The 19,389-nt window shown below is 36.1% G+C and overlaps 1 protein-coding gene across 44 annotated transcripts in view; it reads right to left on the bottom strand.

Annotated features, from left to right (window-relative positions):
• Positions 1-19,389, bottom strand: part of NRCAM (neuronal cell adhesion molecule) — a 164,151-nt gene that overhangs the window by 54,729 nt on the left and 90,033 nt on the right. For 21 of the 44 annotated variants that reach the window (XM_074561127.1, XM_074560949.1, XM_074561045.1 and 18 more), the window contains 9 exons: positions 14,065-14,253; positions 11,704-11,721; positions 9,606-9,711; positions 6,495-6,691; positions 5,460-5,582; positions 4,911-5,081; positions 4,404-4,460; positions 2,176-2,287; positions 34-218 (listed from right to left, as the gene is read on the bottom strand). In XM_074561127.1, coding sequence (XP_074417228.1) covers positions 34-218; positions 2,176-2,287; positions 4,404-4,460; positions 4,911-5,081; positions 5,460-5,582; positions 6,495-6,691; positions 9,606-9,711; positions 11,704-11,721; positions 14,065-14,155 — 1,060 coding nt within the window. In that variant the 5' untranslated portion in view covers positions 14,156-14,253. Of the gene's footprint in view, positions 1-33; positions 219-2,175; positions 2,288-4,403; positions 4,461-4,910; positions 5,082-5,459; positions 5,583-6,494; positions 6,692-9,605; positions 9,712-11,703; positions 11,722-14,064; positions 14,254-16,788; positions 16,880-19,389 lie in introns of those variants that run through there. The other 23 variants (XM_074561215.1, XM_074560810.1, XM_074560451.1 and 20 more) reach the window with 8 other exon arrangements.

Raw genomic sequence — 19,389 nt, 5'->3', positions numbered from 1 at the left:
AGAATATTACATTAAGGATTATTTTAGTATTACCTTTTACAGTTACTGAAATGACATGATGAGCAGAACCTAATGTATTTCTTGCTATACATTTGTAGTTCCCAGAGTCAGCTTCAGAAACATCTACAATCTTGAGAGTTTTCTTAAAGTTCTCAAAAAATGTTCTGTTGGCTGGCAGTTCCCCACCCTCTTTAATCCAGCGGATTACCGGTGTGGGTCTGGAGAAGCAAAAGCAGAGATCGGATTTAGGGACTGGAGAAAAGGAAGAGGAGACTTCAACACATTAATTTTTTGAACATATATTTCACAAATAATTATTTTAAGAGCCTTTACCCAGATTCTGGGGCATATCCAGCAAATGTGCAAGATATGCCAGCATTTTTTTCTACGAAATGACAAGCCTCACTAACACTGTCAATTGCCATCTGTTCATAGGCTTAATAATTATGGAATACATTTGTCTGCTGATTAATCTAAAACCCCTGATGGTTAATAAATGAATACAAGTGTATTTCAAATCTTATTGCACTTATACTATTAAATTGATGCTCATGGTGCTTTAAAAGGTAGCTTCTAGATAATGACAAGTTTATAACTGTCCTTCATATGAGCAATACCCTAATTCTCCATGAACATCATAAATGTTACAGCAGAGCTGTAAGGAGACAGAAACATTTCCTATGAGAAATCAAGAAAAAAACGTCAGTGCTGAGTCAAGTACTGGTCACTGCACTGTGTCTAAATCTTGGCTATGCCACATGTTGTCCACTGAAGTTGAATGTTGTCTAAACGCATGGAGATATACTTTTAAAATTACAAGAAATTACAAGGTGTTGCTGAGTAGAATGTCCTCTCTCAAAAAGACAAATATTCCCTTAGCAGTCTAATATCACGTATTTTATAACAGACACTTAGCAAAGTTGACTTTTAATTATGGTATCAGTAATTAGGAATAGTTGTTTTAAACAAAATCTGAATCTGTCCCTTTGCGGACAACTACATAATCCTCCCTCATTGAATTATTTATTTAAAAAGTTACGTGATGGCTTAAGACACAAAGCCATATAATGTATAAAAATCTATTTTTTTTGCTCATTTTTATCCAGACATTTTACTGGAGCTTGGATCACTGAATACTTTTATTGCAGGGTTATCAAAAAAAAGCATGTAACTATATTGCACATGAAGATTCTTGGAGCTGATGCTACTCCCCCTCATCGGTGTGGTTTTGCTACTGGTGCTGATGCAGACACCTGAGCAGACCACAGCTGAGACAGAAACACTGCCCTTATGCTTGTATCGAGCTGCGTCAAACTGAGCATGAGTGTGCCCTGTGGAGCTTCTGCAAGTGAACACATGTGCACGACGCTGTGCTGCATCATTTGCGGTTATTTGCTTTCCTCATGGTTACCTCAGAGCACTCTGCATTATATACTTTTGTGCTCTGTAAACATGTTTACAGCTCCTGAAACAGGTACTAAAGATTTTCTGCTTCTGCACTAACCAATTCTCAGATTTCTTCCTGATAATGAAATTGATTTAAGATCAAACTAGTTCATGAAGTTAAATTGCTCTTTAGTCATTTTCTACTTGCACAATAACCAGCAGAAGCAAACGTGCATTACACAGAAGAAACAAGCACCAATTAAACTCAATTACAATGAGAAATTGGATGTAAGGAGCTGAAGGTACGTTGTAACAACTCCCACGTAGCCGATCGACTAAGTAAGTATTAGCATATGTGAGCAGCTTTTTCAGATTAGACCAGCTGATTCTTATCTATTTTTATATAATTTGAGAGCCTGATCGTAAATTTAGGAAAAAAACAGAGGCTTGACTCCTGAGTGCAATTCCGCAGATGTGTGTCCAAGTTTACCCTATGGCATTTCTTGCTTCTGTCCTTTAAAAAATGCAATGGTACAACCTGAATCCCGTGTGTAGGGTGTGGGGATATGAGAATGCAGAGGCTGTATTTATTTATGTTCATAATCAGTTTTAAAATCTGCTGATGCCCAAGTAAATGGTGGACTTCTGTAAAAGAGCTCTTTCTCTTTTACATTTCTGTTTCTTTGTAATACCTAAGCTTACGCAGTGGTAACATTTTAAGCATCTTGAAATGTTTCCCTCTGTTTCTGTATTTTTATTTAGAAAAACACTGTCTAAAAAGTAACTCACAATCCTGCTGCAATGCACTCCAACAAAAGCACATTTCCTCTGAGCTCCACTTTGGTACTTGTGCTACCTGTTGGTGTTAGGAGAACTGGCTGCCTCTCTGTAACTGGCTTCGCTGGAACAAGAGAAAATAAAATAATTCATTTCTAAATTTTACTTTAATGCTGATCAAATGCATACATCCATTCTCACAGTTTGGACAGAGATTTTGCTCCACATTGGCCATTTAATTAAAAATCATTGTGTTACACAACTACACAGCTCAACAAATTAGGTTTTGGACAGACAAAACATATCTCAACTTGTTAAATGCTGTAATTTTGAACACATACATGAAAAATGTTATTATTAAAGATGGGAGCAATTGATACATAGTTTTTATATAGGCAACTATGCAGCCTGATGGATGGATGCTGAGCCTTAATCCTAAGCAGCTCCTATTCACTTCAGCAGAACTCTTATGGGGAGTAAGAGGTCACTTACGTGAGTCATACTGCAAGACTGAAAGTTACCAAAAATTTCTGGGCTTCCACCAAAACACAAATAAAACAAAGTTATTGTATTCAGAAATATAAACCAAGGGGATAAAAGGCACTCTCCACTTCGCAATGTGCTTTGTTCAATATTTTCTAGACAACGTGAGGCGTCTTTTCAGAAGTTAAGCCTTGTATTCTTCTCTTACTATATATTTAACTTTAATTCAAGCTGTTTCCCAGTCTGGCAATAAAGAACCATTGATTAACCCACAAGAAATAACCACAGTAAACAGACAGCTCTAAGCGTAAGACCCATTTCTGACATTATACTCTGTTGGCTTTTGAAGTATTACGGTATTTCATGTGCCTTCATGGAAGTCAGAATGAGTGCTTTCTGTAATAATAGAGTCCTTTCTGTAAATACCCTAATGTTCTCTTATAGCAATTTTAAAATATAGGATTGAATTGCTCTAAAGTGCAGTAGCAGTCTGAAATCAGTACAGTAAATTATTGTATTTTTTAAAAATGTGAGCAGAAACATAATAAACTCATTTTTATTAGGGTACAGGATTTACTGATAGATTAACATAAATAGAACATTTAATTTTAACACAATATGTGCTATGAATTCCTTAAAAAACTAGTACACGGAAGTTGAGAAAAAAGGGCGGTCTAGAGTAAAGAACGCAGCTGATAGTCACAGGCAATAACTAATCTACCGAGTTTCGGCACTGCTAAGGACTGCTGACTCATTTTGCAAGACTATGAAAATTCGGAAGAATTACCTCTGCTATTTTTGAGTCGTTAGCCAACCAAATGGTGTTTTCCTCACTAACTGTAGCTAACACATCCTTCTGTGTTCACATACATACTTCTCGTTTGTTTCTGAATGTCATCTTGTTTTTATGCAGAGAATTAAAATATTCCGTGCTCTTGTTTTATTTTAGATTCCCATAAATTATGGTTTAATATGTACAAAGCCTCATTTGATGAGGAAAAAGACAAAAATATAAGAAATACCGTGTATTTTCTATCTCACACAATATCAAGTGGAGAGTCTAGAACCTCAAGTGTTACAGTATCAGCGTTGCTCCAAAGTCATCCTCGCTAAATACACATATACCTGTTCAGGAGGATTAATTCACAATATACAAAAGACCACTCAACACAGATTAATGTAAAGACCAGCTTAAGCACCAGACAAACAAAACTCATCTTTCCCCTACAAAGTTATTTATACAGATAGTATTAAAGTGTTTAGATTTTAATTAATTCCAGTTTTACACTTATTAAATATGTTAAAAATGAATGGTACATTGAAGAAACTATTAAATGTGCATCTGTTAAATGCTTAATTGTTGTTACTTATTATGCAGCATGTGATACTGAGTAGTCCTAGTGATAATGAACACATCAAACCACCAGTTAAATTGGAGGAAAACGATAAACCATCAACACAGTATAGAAGAAATCAAACAGATGATTTTTAAAATCTGCCCCAGTGTGAAAGGACTCATTTATTTTAGGAGTCTGTATTTTTTATGAGCCATATGTTACAACAACATTGAAACATGAAATATTTGAAAGGATCACACTGTGCAGTTGTTTTTAAAGCATGTATTATCACCAGCACTAATAGATACCTTTATTAGAAACTGAAAAGAGAGCAAAAGGTTAAGTAGCCGTGGAGGTGAAGTTAGTTAACTAAATGCTACTGTGCAACAGGGAGTATCAGTGGGGACCAGTGTAACTCACCACCATAAATATCAGTGTCACTCAAATTAGCAGCTATAGTGTCATTCAATGAATCCACTGAAATAAACAGAATATCATGAAGAACACATACAAGAGGGATAAATCAAAGTACTGGGAATCAAAAGGTGATGATATGGCCGCGGTGAGTTAATCAAATGATTGATTAATTTGTTTCAACAGTTACAATAATCATAATAACTCAATCTTCTTGGATGTGATAACCATTTGAAAACTTATTTTTTACACTGTATTTTTTCAATATTTCAAATCTTCACAGTTTTTTCAAAAGACAAAGCCTGATAAAGGGGGAAAAAATGACAGCTTTTAAAGTGAATTATATGTCAGAAATACTGGAGATGACATTTTAAGTTTGTACAGTACTGCCATTTCTTATTCAGAATTAAAATGACAAAATTCCCTAGTGTAAGTCTACTTAACCTTGGCAAATAACTTGAGAATTCTGGATAAATACTAGGTAAGTATGTAATTAGGTAATACAATACCTACTTGAAAAGACTTTTACAGAAATGGGCTGCTTCTGCTGTATAGTTTGCGTATGATTAAATCTTGCATAGCAGATATAGTCCTCCCGGGTATCTTCTGGTTGTACATTAGAAAAATAAAGGTCTCCATTTAGACCTTGGGAAACTCTTTCACTTTGAGGCAGCCTTTGGAAAGCTAAGGGAAAACAAGAAAGCATTTAACTCAGTTATAATACACACTCCATTATTATGATCTGCAGACATAACGCTCGTTTGATTACACTGTTTGTGGATTTGTAAATATATAGACCTTTTTAAGTTTCCTCTCTAGCTCCCTTGCCTTCCCATTCTTCCCCAGTGTGTTAATCTAGAACTTACATTAAGATCTCCAGCTGCTTTTGCCTTCGTGCTTTTGGGCTGCATGTCTGCTTTTTCTTTTGTTTCTACAGAAATGGAAATTCTTTGAATTTTAACACAGAGGGAAACTCCACCATCTGTGGTCTTGGTAAGCAGCGGTCAACTATGTAGGAAAACGGCAAAAAGAAAACTGATTCTGCATAAAAAACAAACTCACCGTTATCCATCCAAAATATTATAGGTGGTGGTAAGCCAACAGGAGGTCTGCAGTGTAGTACTAGTGAATCACCTTCTCGAACCTGATTTGGTTCTAGTTTTTCTTTTGTCCACAAAGGGGATCCTATAGAAAGTAATTTTAACACACATATAAATTATGGATTAACAAAAATTCTAGAATTTAAGGAAGAAGTGCACATAATATTCCAGAAAAACAGAAGAAATACATGCATCAGAATGTTAGTTCCTATCATGTTTACTACAGATTTAATTTTTGTTGCTTTTTATGTTTTCTTGGGAGAAAAGTAGGTTTTCTTTAAAACTATTTTTACAGCAATGATTTGCTGAAAGTGTAATCAATTGATTCAAACTATTTTGTCTCCTCACTAAAGGTTCTATAACAGTACTTTGGAAAGTTTTAACTAAGATAATGCAAAAAAAAAAAAGTGACGCACTAAATTAGAAAAAAAGGCAGACCTTCCTCTAACAGTATTACACACACACAGTTTTATTACAACTTGTGATGACAGAACATTTTAAACTGAGAAGCTTGAAAAACTGATCTGAGATAAAAATCACATAAATAGCCATATAAACAGTCTACCGTTAATCAAAATTTTTTAGCTTTATCTTCTTTTTGGTCCCAATCTGTTCTGTATTAACTCTTTTATAAAAACTACAGAATACCTGCATTAGAAAGAGAGTAAAAATTGTCCCCAACAATGATGCGCGTTAAGGACTTAAACATTTTATTCTAATTGTAGCGTCATATATACAACTCAATTTTAAACATGATACATCATTGAGATGTACCAAAAAAAAATCAGAAAAGCATTTTCGTTAATAAATTTTCTAAGGAATACTGGAGAGAACATGCAACACTTAAATCTGAAGATCAGACACTATACAATACCTCCTAACATGATCACTTTGATGAGTAAATTTTTAAGACAGGCAAAAAAAAAGCAAAACATTCATAAGAAAATACGCAAACTCAAGTGTTTCACATTTTATGAGCATTAAGAGCTTCACTTACTAGATGGCCTTATAACAATATTGTTGGAAATGGCTGCTCCTCGTTCATTCCTTGCTGTACACTGGTATACACCTTCATATGCTTCTGCCTTCCCACCATTCATAATATTTATGACAAGGGTCCCTGAATTTGGTTTCATTGTTACCTGTGCATCTTTATCTATATCAAAATGAGTTCCATTGCGCGTCCAGGAGAAGCTAAAGTAATAAAAACAAAAAGAAAAGTTTCTTCTTCAGTTGCCTTTTGTAGATTGTATGGAGGAAAAAAAAAAGAAAAAAGTAATTTTCAATGATACATGGTATTTTTTTCTTTAGCAGATAAGTAACACTCGTTCCCAAACTAAATTAACTAATAAAGTAATAGAGCACCTTTTAATATAAGAAATCTGGCAATACTTTAAGATAAAAGGCTTGGCTGAACTTGTTAACAGGAGCCGTTTCGAAGTGAATATTTAAAAAAAAAATTACATTAAATGATTCTGAAGTTAATCATACATGGAAAAGAAATTATTTTCTTTCTACTGAAAATGATACAGTAACATCTGTGAGAACTGATATTGCTAAAGCTGCATTAGCGTTTCCATTATAAAACCTATTGTTGAAAGGGTTTATAAACCTGCCTTTAAAAACTTGCTCTGGGCTGAAATGTGTCATCTCAGGTCCCAGCAGGAGACCATATATTTTAATTGGTTTGGCCATTTTAAAGTTATGCAAGTGAATTAAAGACTGTGTGGTGAGTTTGATCTCTTTTCACTACTTTAACGCAAACAACCATGATTCTTTAAATGAAATTTTGCAGACTGATAGCCCATAATTAGTTGGGTAAATTAGCACTGGTGTTACTCAAAGCAAGAGATGTTTTGAAAAGTAGTCACTAAAACCCAAGACTATTAGAACTCATTAAAAATAAGTAAAAAAGCAGATTCACAGTCTGCCACTTATACTGACGTAAACACTAATTTCTTATGCTTTGTTAATGGCCAAGATATAGTTACAGAGAGCTAGACCATTGCCTGTGAAGCGCTGAGGACTCACAGGTTCAAATGTTGTGAACAGCAGCTTTCCTACTTGTTACATTCCAGCTTCATAATCTTAAGCACAAACACCATGTATACTTACTGTTTAGAATGCTTCCTCAAAGTATAATCATACTCAGTACTAGGAAAGCTCAAATTTGGAGTGACCACAATTGAGAGCTGACCTTCTGCAGTCAAGTAGGGGTCAATTGTGTGCTGACCTTCTGCAGGCAAGACTGGATGCGCTACTTGCACTTTTTGGTGTGGGAGAACAGAAGAAGTGGATCCAACCAGCAGCGCTCCACCTCACTGCAGTGGTTTTGGGAGGACTAGTGTGCATGGTGAACTGAGAGTGAACCTCTTTCTTAACGACCTTGTGGGTGAAGCTGGAGAACATGGGGTTCCTGTAATCCTCTGCTACCAATAACACTGAAGGATATGGGGAACTGTAATGTAGCTTCAAATGAGAGGTGACAAATGTGGTACAAAACCCTGAATTTGAGATACACTAAAGTCAGGATCTTTGCTGCTCAAGCTACAGGTAGCAGTGCATCCATAAAACTTTATGCTAGCTGCTCTCACCAATAAAAAGTTACACTGTTTTAACAAACAGTTCACACTCTGGGTTGAGAAAGTTCATCTTCAACTTCAGAGCTTTGAAGTAGCTCAAGTTCCGATATGCATTTGCAGGTCATCAAGACTGATGGACCAGACTAATGATTGAAATAAATTATTTGGACGTCGTATCTTTAAAAACAAGCAAAACTAAGCACAAGCTTATAAAACTCATTAGAAAATTCTGCACTTAAATGCTGTCACTTTTTCCATAGCAGCGGAACAAAATGAGACAGTGGTTTGATGGGAAAGGTGGAGGCCATACAGCAGAGCCCTGGTACATGACTCAGATACATTGGTCTCATGGACAGGGCTCCTGGTCTCTCAGGTAAATCCAACCCAACAAAGGCCTTCAAGAGAAACATCTGCAGAAGCAGTACAGTTGTCCCAAAGTGCACAATAATCATCTGATCCTCCAGGTCAACACCCAGACTCTCGAGAACGGCATGTGCCTGCTAAATTAAAACACTGGTAATCACGGCAGCTTTCTGGCACTCCTACCATTAACAGAACACTAGAAACAGTGACAGTATCACAGATAATCTCCATCTTCTCCATTCTGCTGCTCAGCATGATAATGACCACGATCCCAAGGCAACCAGAAGGAATAATGTAGAAAAACCCCTAATTATTCAGAAGAAGTACATTTAATGAGCTCTGTGTGTGTCTGAATGAGCAATTATAGACTGACCTTGCAGTTAGTTGTAGCATAACACTACTAGAACAGAGATGCGCATTTCTCTCTATAGTCTCTGAAATCAGAAGCAGTTACTAGCAACGCCAGAATGCATCACTGCCGTTTCCACTGCAGGTCATTCAGCATCTTGAAATTAGTAGTTTTCAAATATTTCAAGATAATTAAACAGGGCCTTAAAATGGAAGATGATCAGGAATCTGACCTATACACAGTGTTACCATTTCTGCCAAAACCAGAACTTAAGGCTATTAACTACATTTGGTAAATCAAGGCTACCGATCATTAAAACTGATATACATTACAGAACTTCCAACAAAATGCTTATGTATTTCAAGACAAACCATAAAATGGAATGATTTACAAAACATTTGAATTTATTAGTGTTGCTCTGAATTTATTCAATATCCATTCTTCTTAGATACTATGACTACATCTGGAATGCGCTCCGGTTCATATTATGGCATACGTTAAGTGCTTTCCATGGGCATTTGCCTATCTGGTCCTGTAATAATTGAGTAGTATTTTATTGTTAGAGCTTTGAGAAGAAAAAATATGCTACAGTTACTTGATGACTATAGAGAAGTTTAAATGCCAAGGATAAGAAGAGTCAAATTTATCCCACTATCGTAGCTGTTTAAATTACACAGGCAGGAGTGCGTGCATATTTCTATGTGTGCAAGCACACACATATGCATATAACTTGTTAGTTTACAAAAGTTACATTATTTTCTCCTAGTTTTCCTATGTTGTTAGGCCAACAAAAGCAAAACAAAATGCTACTAACCTAGGAGGTGGCTTTCCTTTTGCTTCACACTGTATTACAATATTCTCTCGAGGGTCAACAATGTAATCTTTTGGAGATTGCTGAGTTATCGTAGGAGGTTGCGACACTTCATTATGGAATATAAGAAACAGAGAGTAATTTAACAATATTTTCAAAGCATCAGTGAGACAGTTTTGCAAGCAGAGAAAGCAGAACTGCAATTAGCAATCAAATCATTGTGAGAAGAGAGAGATTAAAGTATCCTTTGTATTAGGAGGATGAAGCCCTCTATTCTTGTAAATCAGTGTAGCTATACTAACTTCCAACCGAGCTATGCTGATTTACAGTGGATGAAGATCTTGGCCGAAAAGTTTAATGAATATCATTTCTATACATTTGATTTCAATGCATTTTCACAAAACCAAAGGACACTTGAATTTTAAGTCCAACATACCCTGAACGAACGGTTGTGAGACACAGACCCACACAAAATGTTTTTCACCACACAGAAGGAAAGAAAATACATTGATTTGTATTTTTAAACATCTTATGTACTTCCAGTCTCTCTACGGGTATAGACTTTTCACGCATTTATTGTGCTCAACATACTGAATTAATCTACAAAGCATGCTTTTAGGAGCTACTTTTCAGGAGTAAAAAATGTGTTAGAAGCAAAAGACCGTAAAAACTGACAAAAATAGTAATTAGTTTCCAAATAGAGTAAACATGTAGGAAGAGTCTAGTACTGATTCTCCTTAAAACCAACAAAAATACAGTCAGTCAATCTTGTGAATCTCCCCGGAAGAAACAAACACTTAACTTTTATGATTTGTCAGGTGCTCTAGAATGAGTAGCACAAACCAGAATTTAAGTAGTTGGTGCCTACCTATTTAAAGTAAATAATAATAATAGAATTACTATTATCTATGCCCATTTTTGCATTTAAAAATCCTGTTTATGATATTAAGATAGTGAGAAAGGTGTCTTCCTTAACATTGCTCATCTGTTTATAGTTTAGTGTCACCTAAAGGAACCAGTTTAATAACACGCTGAGGAACGTCCCTTTCTAAATGTAAATTGTCTGTCCAGCAATTTTCTTTGCTAGTACTTCGGTGTCATTTCTAGCCACTTTAGCAAAATATTTCAATCATTAGTTAGCTGTGTTTTCATGCCTCACTCCAGCCAGTTAAAATTATAAAACTGGGACTTTTATTTTAAGTCTTCCCTACATGAAGTTCTCTTGCACAGAAAGACATAGCCATCTGTAAAGCCTTACCCACAAGAAATAGCCAGGAAAAAAGACCAGATCATGGAATCATAATAAGATATAGCAGCTAAGCAGAACAGAACAGGCCATACAGAGCTGGGTTTTCTCCCCTCCCTCACCGCAGAGAGAAGAGTGTTTAAAAGAGGAAGGCGACATTTTTCCATGATAATGACTTTTTGTGTATTTCTTTAGAGTGACACTTTGAAGACAGCTCATTTCCCTCTCAGAGGCAGTTCTCGGGGTCACTACATGTCAGAGGCATACTTGGGAAATGCAAGCACACTCTGAAAAGGGACACTGCCCAACATACGGGATATTCCATCTGATGCACATCAAAAACCTGAAGTCTCCACTCCTGTGTTTTGCACTGCACTTAAAACTTATTAAATTAACCATGACGCTACAGCTGAGTTAGGAGATCCCACTAAAAATTAAGTCTACTTAAATAACTATCTACTGGTTTTTATGGACACAGAAGTATCTCCAACTCACACATGTAAAATAGTATATAAGTACATATATACCAATGGTTTTGGTTTTTTTTTAATCAAATATATTTACTCCTGAAAGTAGTAGTAAAACATTGCTCATGCCGATATTGAGTAAGGATTTTAACGTTCAGGTAGCACAAAATCCAAAATCACACAATTAATTTGTTCAAAGTATCAGAACAGCGATTTAGATACAGTAATATTTTCTGAACACTGCATGCACAAAACATCTAGCTACAGCAAACCAAATTATCAACAAAATGTCATAATCACACGTTTTTGGACTGCAAATTCAATTAGCAACATAATCAGTATTAATTTTCAGCAGCACACAGCCTAATTTTTGTGGACAGGAACTTACATTCTTCTAGAAGTTTTGCTTTTATTCCCCCATCAGAATCAGCAGTTGAATGGACAAATGAAGATTAAAGAGAAACATTTGTTAGTAAAAAGAAAATTAGAATTTTTGAGAGGGAAGATATGTATCTCTGACAAGTACATTGGTCAGCATTAAAAAGAAAATATTTAAAACATGTAGCACTGTAAGCCATGCAGTGATGCCTGAAATTCCAGCTACCATTTCCATTGTGTCAGATATTATTACATTTATCTCAAAGTTAATGGTACGAGAAACTTTTCTGAAGTGTTGGCTTTTTAAGCCAACCATGGTATGTGATTTTGGCCTGCAAGGACACAAAACACTGATACGGAGGTGACAGCAACTCAGAATTAATGGAGTGCATTGCTCTCATGCTGCAGTCAAAATCAATCCACCCGTACGATCATACGGAAGAACAAAGAGAATGCTTCAGGCTAAAATTACTCTTATAAAGACGAAAGCACCTAATTCTACTCAACAAACATGCAATCCCTTTTGGTTTGAAAAATAACTAAACCAAAAAAAATCATCTTAGATGTCACATCTTTATTGCTTACTTCAAATATTTTGCATACATGTCTCCTCATCAATAATGTTTTAGAGCAAACTGCTTTTGGTCAGCTACATTATCAGTCAGCCCTTACCTACAGCCTTGAGGCACTGATGAGCATAGGTATTGCTAACCTGGAGGAAACTGAAAAGGTTCAACTAATCAAGTATGTTCTCACCACCAGCTCTCTGTGGTGGGTATGTAGGGAAGACCCACAGAAAACCTAAGTCTTTCCCTTTGTAGTGCTCACCCAGAGCCCATTCTAACCATTATTTATGAAAGCAATAACATCATTATAGATGTAATTTTGGTTAATATGATTTGTGGCTAAAACTTCAAGTATGTGACTTTATCAGACCTAACAATGTTATCAAACATTATGTAGTAGGGAACATGATAATTAAGAGTTAATGGGATACACCTAAAAGGGCTATTAATTTTTGTCTATTGATGCATTTCTGGTTAATTTAACCTAAAGTTTTGCTCTATACAAAAAATATTAGAGTGGTGCACAATCTACATTTGTTTCTAAACTACAAGATTGGGTTAAAACACTATTTCTAGCCTGCTAAAATATTTAGGGAGAAAAATCAAGTTTAGAAAATAAAGACATTCATTCATCAAACTTATAAAGCCCTCTTTAAGCCACAGTTTATTGCTCTAAAGGCATTCACAGCACAAAAAGTCTGATGTGATTCAGATGTATTGATCTTGTTACAGAAATACAGGTCATTGGTTTGAGAGGCTTGTAAATATGCATGGGGTAAAAACCATCAAAGCAGTTGCAATTTATGTCAATAATTATTAAAGAAAAACATGCATTTATGGAAGGTAGAAAGGTATCAAAAACATGGGGTTAAAGAAAGCCATGCAGATTAGAATCATAGGCAAATTTACTGGTGTATTAATCCATCAATTTAACATCAGCCCTAACGTTCTCTTCTCTGGCAATTAGTTGAACAAATGAATAGTCACTGTGAGGTGCAACATGGTTCACTGAATTCTGAAAGTGTGATCATGCTTATCTTAGGACGAAAATAACAACCTGAAGCATGAATAAATTAATAAAATTAAGTATTAGGGCTATAAAATGCAGTAGTTACCATTGCTTCCTTTTCAGCATGGAGTGCTACCTTCAAGGTTCCGCACTAACACAGTCTTATATTAGACAAGAATTTCAGATTTGGGATTTCCCCTCTTCTAGATGTTTCCTCACTGTTACCGCTAGAGTTCCCTGCTAGGCACACGGGCTTTTAACTTAAAGTTAAGTACTTAACTGTTTTCAAGCACTGTTTAGAAAATCTAAGGGCCTGACTTACTCTTCTGGACCAAAAAGTAAGATGCTTCCAGAATCTGAATTTTAGATATATGAATCTTTTACTAGATCTTATATCAGCTCCTGTAAACCTCTTATATGAAGGTCAGGGTGATGGTTTACAGCAAGTAGGAACTGTCTTGGGGTTTTCAGCATATTGTCAATATGATCTTAATTAACATTTAACTGGGCTTCTCTGCCCTTCTTCATTTTCATCAAGTGTTTAATAAAGGCACACCGAAGTGTGAGTATTTGTGAGAATCCTATGCTAACCCTTCTCAAGTGAACAATGTAAGTCATTTTATATGCAGAGTTTTTGAAAATCTTCACTAAATTAGTGTAAATATTCATAATCACAACATCCTGACTCAAGTGATTAAACACAATCCATGCTTAGCTCCGTGTTGGAGTTATCTTCATTTTCCTATATAGAGTAATCTTCCATTATTCTGCGCTTATTTAGTACGTTAATACTTACAGTCAAGAGGTACATCCAGTGCAGAAAGCATTTGGCACAGTAAGAGGACCAAGGAAGCTTTGCTTGCAGATATGATCTTTTTTTTCATCATGATTTTAGGCTGTATTGAGTAAATCACAGTTGAAGAATGAAGTTCAACTTCATCAGACTAGGTAGCTTGGAATAGTTATGTAGATATAGACAAGAAACCTGGTAAATAAAAATAAGAGAATAACAATATAGATACCAGGTAGAGTTGAATGATCACATCTTAATAATATTACGAAATACCAGTAGTCTACATATTATATCCATGGATAATAGTTACGCGATGTGCTCTAATGAAATCCAAGCAGAGATCCTGAAGTTCTTAGGACACCTAAATCATAACACTTTCCTAAGGAAGCTAGTGAACCACTCCAATAACTTTGTTGAATGGAAATAAAAATGCCTCTCCTAAGAAGGATAAAGCATCAATCCAGCTAGTTAAAAAACAGTATATACTAAAGATAATAGTCCTCTGAAGTAGATTTTGGAAGTTAAAGCTCTGAATGTCCACCTAGTCTCCCTCAAACACCCTGCACTATTCTTGGAAAGAGTTATTTTAGGCACCTACCCCAACGAAAACATGTCTGGCCACAAATTTGCTAAGTAACCTGTGGGATCTTCCTGTAGCTTTGAGTTAGATATCTTAGTGGCTCCCCGCTTTGGAACGGTTTCTAATAGACAGCTGTAGATTGAGTGCAGAAGACTTCATGCATTGCCATGCTTAGGTGCCAGTTTAAGTACTGTATAGGAACCTAGGCTCATATTCCTGGATTTCTTATTTCACCCAAAATACATAACATCAAAATACTTTGTCATTTCTAGCCTGAACACCCAAAATTTAATTAACTGGCAGCACGCTATTAAACTCTTTTCTCCTTTCCTTTGTGAAGAGGTGGCAGAAATGAAACTTAAGGGATATCTGTTCTTTGAAATATGCTAGATTTTCCCCCTCAAGCAAATGCCAGAGATCATATTAACCATGTCAGAACGATTCTGGCTCCCTCCTTATTTTTACTGCATTCAGGACCAAGCTCTAACTTAGAAGAATGTTGAAGGAGTAGAAACTAGCTGCCTGCAAGCCCCATCATCATCACCAGTGACCTACAAAGAGCTGTAAGAATACAGCCTTAGAAATCCAAACGGTGCTTACACAATGCATTCTCAGTAAATGGACATCAGCTGAGAAACTACTTCCCAGATGCCAGACTGACCAAAAAGTTCACAGTGATCAGCATTAAATTACCTTGAAAAGAGCACTGCCTCAGCTATGCCTACCAATGTGAAACACAATGTTATCAAGTCCACAATGAGTTAAAGTTGCAAAGACGCAGCTGCCTTACAAATGCTTCCTGAAGTTACTTAAACCAGTCCTTGCTAAGAATTTCCCTCAGTCTTCAGGTTACAGAAGAAATGCCTTTGCATAATTATTTATACAAATTGGAACTGCCAAAGCAGACAAGGTGGCAAGCCTAACTCCGAAATACCCAGGCATACAGCAGGGAGGCATGATAAGTACTCAGACTTTCTTGGAAAAATGAACAGAACTTTACAACATTTTAAATGAGCACCTTAGGCACTGGGGGTTTAGCTGGGGAAGGAGAGAAATGTTTTTTCCATACCACTTTTGGCACTTATAGTTTCCTATGAGTAAGGAGAAGGAGAAAGGCTTCTCTTGAGAGTGCCTGAGAGCACTCCAGCACATTTCCTGCCATGAAGTGCTCTCCAGAAGAGCTGATTTTGTTGCATTGACTACAGCTGTCTACTCTTCTCCAGTTAAACTAGGTTCTCACGTCCTGCTCTCCCAATCTTATGTCATCTACTCATTACAGCATTACTGCAATTAACAAGGTGCCCTCTCTGTACAATATGTTTGACCTGGGATTTACAGGACACTATGAAGTATTGTACAAGTGAACCTTGACTTTTATTGTTTCTTCGCCAAGCAAAAATTCAGTTTTTCTTATGAAACTCCGAGAACCTGATTATCCACTTTATTGTCTTCTTTCGTTGTGTAAAATGAGTATTGCAGTGATTTCAGAGTGTTTTAAAATTAAATTGCATTCCCTTTGAACAAGTACAAATGAATACGCAGCCAGTGGTGAATCTGGCATGTGCAATTAAAATGATTGTGAAAGTAATACCCTTGAGAAAACGCCTCAAATTGCCTACCTCTGCTACTGCAATGTTCCCGTAGGATACCAATTGAGACCACTGCTGGCATGTTTAGATACAATATGGGAATTCAACAGGCAGCGAGAATTGTAAAGCTGAGCTTGCACACTGACTTTGTGATTCTTCAGAGAGACAACGTGCCCGCATGATTTGTGATAGAACATATTTAACTAAAAATGATTTTAGGTTTGTCAGCACAACTGGGTGCTCTTGTTGAATATATTCAAGATTAAATCTGACATAATTTAGTATGAATACAACAGCTGCTGAGTAGAACTGAACATTGCTTTGATATAACATTATCTGCTACAAAATAAGGCCAGGCCTTTAAGTGCAGATCAATGTAAATGCTTCAATTTCAGAACTTGAAATATTTATACAGCAGATTGCCTTTTCCTCCAGATAATTTATTTAAGATCTCTTGTAACTCAGACATTTTGTCCTACCCTTTTCATAGAAAAACATACATATTTTGACAGCTCATTCACTGATTTGTACAAAATAAGATTTTCTATACGTACATACCTCTTTTGTACATAACAAAATATTACTTATATTTTCTGTGCTTCTTGCTGAGATGTCGATTGTGAGTAAAAACATGGACTAAAGGTTGAACCTATGGTGTAGCAAACAGGGGTCAAGGTAAATATGAATGCATGAGCAAAGTATAATAATATTTACCACATAGTATAGTATCAGATTTCAAAGGGAGGACTTTTATGTATGACAAAAGAACAAGGATGAAGTGAGAGGCATCCACTTCTTTTTTTTTAAATATATATATATTTTCAAAAAGGTATTATTAATTCTTACAGATGAGTTACAGAAAGACACAACTGGAAGAATGAAAGCACCAGTGAGCCTGAGGTAGAATATGTGGCAGCAGCACAAAACATAGTTTGGTGCCAGTGACCTCTCTGCTGTGACTCACGTGTCTGGATGCTTTTGGTCATAAACAACAAAAACAGACACTTTGAAAACACTGAAGGAGCTAGCAAAAACAGCACGCATATGGAAGGGATCAGTTGGGAGGCAGAATCCAAGACTCCATTTCACACTATAAATCAAACGGGACAGAGACCTTCTTCTTGATTTTAAGAGCTTAAGAGCAAATGAACCATAGAATCATTTAGGTTGGAAAAGACCCTTAAGATCATCAAGTCCAACTGTAAACACTGCCAAGTCCACCACTAAACCATGTCCCTCCGCACCACATCTACACATCTTTTAAATACCTCCAGGGATGGCGATTCCACCACTTCCCTGAACAGCCTGTTCCAACACTTGACAATCCTTTCGGTGAAAAATTTTTTCCTAATATCCAATCTAAACTTCCCCAGCACAACTTGGGGCCATTTCCTCTCATCCTATCATGTGCTACTTGAGAAAAGACATCATCACATCATGGTTTACATGCTTTCCCTCTGAAGGAAGTCTCCACACTACCTATGCACTGTGCTGTTCCCTGAATCACGTCCAGGCATCGTCTGGGAGAATTATGGTTGTCTCAGGTCAAAAACGGCCACGGAGAGTATGAACAGTTGAGCAGTATACAAGACTGTGGAACACAGAGTATGGTATATTTTACTATATTATAGTAATATAGAGTATTGCCAATTCCTAATTGTGACATTAATACAGACAGACACACTCTCAATGGACATTTCCAAGTTTAATCAATTAAGGGTCCAGTTCACAAAGGGAAGACGCTTTTCGTCTAGCTATCTCCAACATAAGTACACGACATCTTTGATTTCCTTTTAAATGCAACTGCAATATTTCTGTAATAGGATGTAAGAGGTGTAAGACAGTGTATTTACTGAAATTCAGCCTGGTGCAAAGTAGAAGAATATATTTTCTAAGCATAATATTGTTCCACAGAGTTTCAACTGATCATGCATTTCTACTGAACTACATGATTTTAAGACAAAAAGGTCTCTGTGAATGTGAATTAAAATCAAGGTGAATGTTAGAAATGTGAAAGGGTTATAAAACTGCAAGAAAGAACAACTGGAATATTTCATGCACATTAGGGAAAAAAAAAGCATTCTCATATATAGTCATGATAAAATTAATGGGGAACAAGTTTGACACTGCAAGTGAGAGGAAAATTACTACTGAGCAAAAAACTTGCTCTGCTTAATTTCTCAGAGCAGAAGACAGATGTAATTAGACTATAGGAAAAATAAACAGTTTTCAAGGAAATTTTTTCAAAGCAACCTTATCTAGAGCTCCACAGAAACATGAAAAGCAGTTTCAAATTAGGTAAATTGTTTTAATGACTTGTATATTAAAAAGTGCTGATAATACAGACATTTTATTTTATATTTTTAACAGATAAAAAGCACAAAATGCTTGCTTTTGAGGACAACTGCAATACCCTTATCACTTAATGACAGATCTTTACAGGGCTTATGTATTTTATACAACTGTGCTAACTATGCAAATATCAACAAGATGACTTAAAATATTTTTTAACAACTGGTTTCAAATTTCACACTTCTTTTTTAGCTATTGGTCTATCTGCAGGTAGGTGGTCTCAATCTACTTACCACAGGACACATAGCTCTGGGATGGCTGAACACAGGTGTACATAAAAAGCAATTCTTTTTAAAACTTTCCAAAATACACCAAATTAGAATGATTTCTAATCCTCTAGAAATCTGGGAAACACTACACTGTTTTCTTCCAAATGATTAATTTGTCACAGTTGATTATGGATACAACATTTAAAATCATCAGGAAATACTAAATACTCTTCTCTGACCTCCTGCTTATGAAGCTTAAGCTTATTGCTTTGGTTTTGGCTATATGTGCTACGTATGTGCTATGGGGACATCCATGTGGAGAAGACTGGATCAAGAACAAACCATGCAGACAGAACTCCTGAATTCACCAAAGAACTCCGCAGCACTAACTCAGATGCTGCAGGTATTTATTAGTGTTAGATGGTTATATGTACTTTAGCCATTTTTAAGCTTTTTTGACAAAGGCAGATGACGAAGCTGTTTGCCGCACTCTGAGCAATTCTATATACAGCACAAAATCATCAGCCTGGTCACGGTCCTGGACTCTCCCTACACAAAGCATTACTCTTTTGACTCCAACACAGTACTTCAGCATTCA

Source organism: Larus michahellis, chromosome 1, assembly GCF_964199755.1.
Source record: "Larus michahellis chromosome 1, bLarMic1.1, whole genome shotgun sequence".
NCBI lineage: Eukaryota > Metazoa > Chordata > Aves > Charadriiformes > Laridae > Larus > Larus michahellis.
Note: the sequence above shows the minus strand (reverse complement) of the source record. Positions and strands in the feature narration are given on the sequence as shown.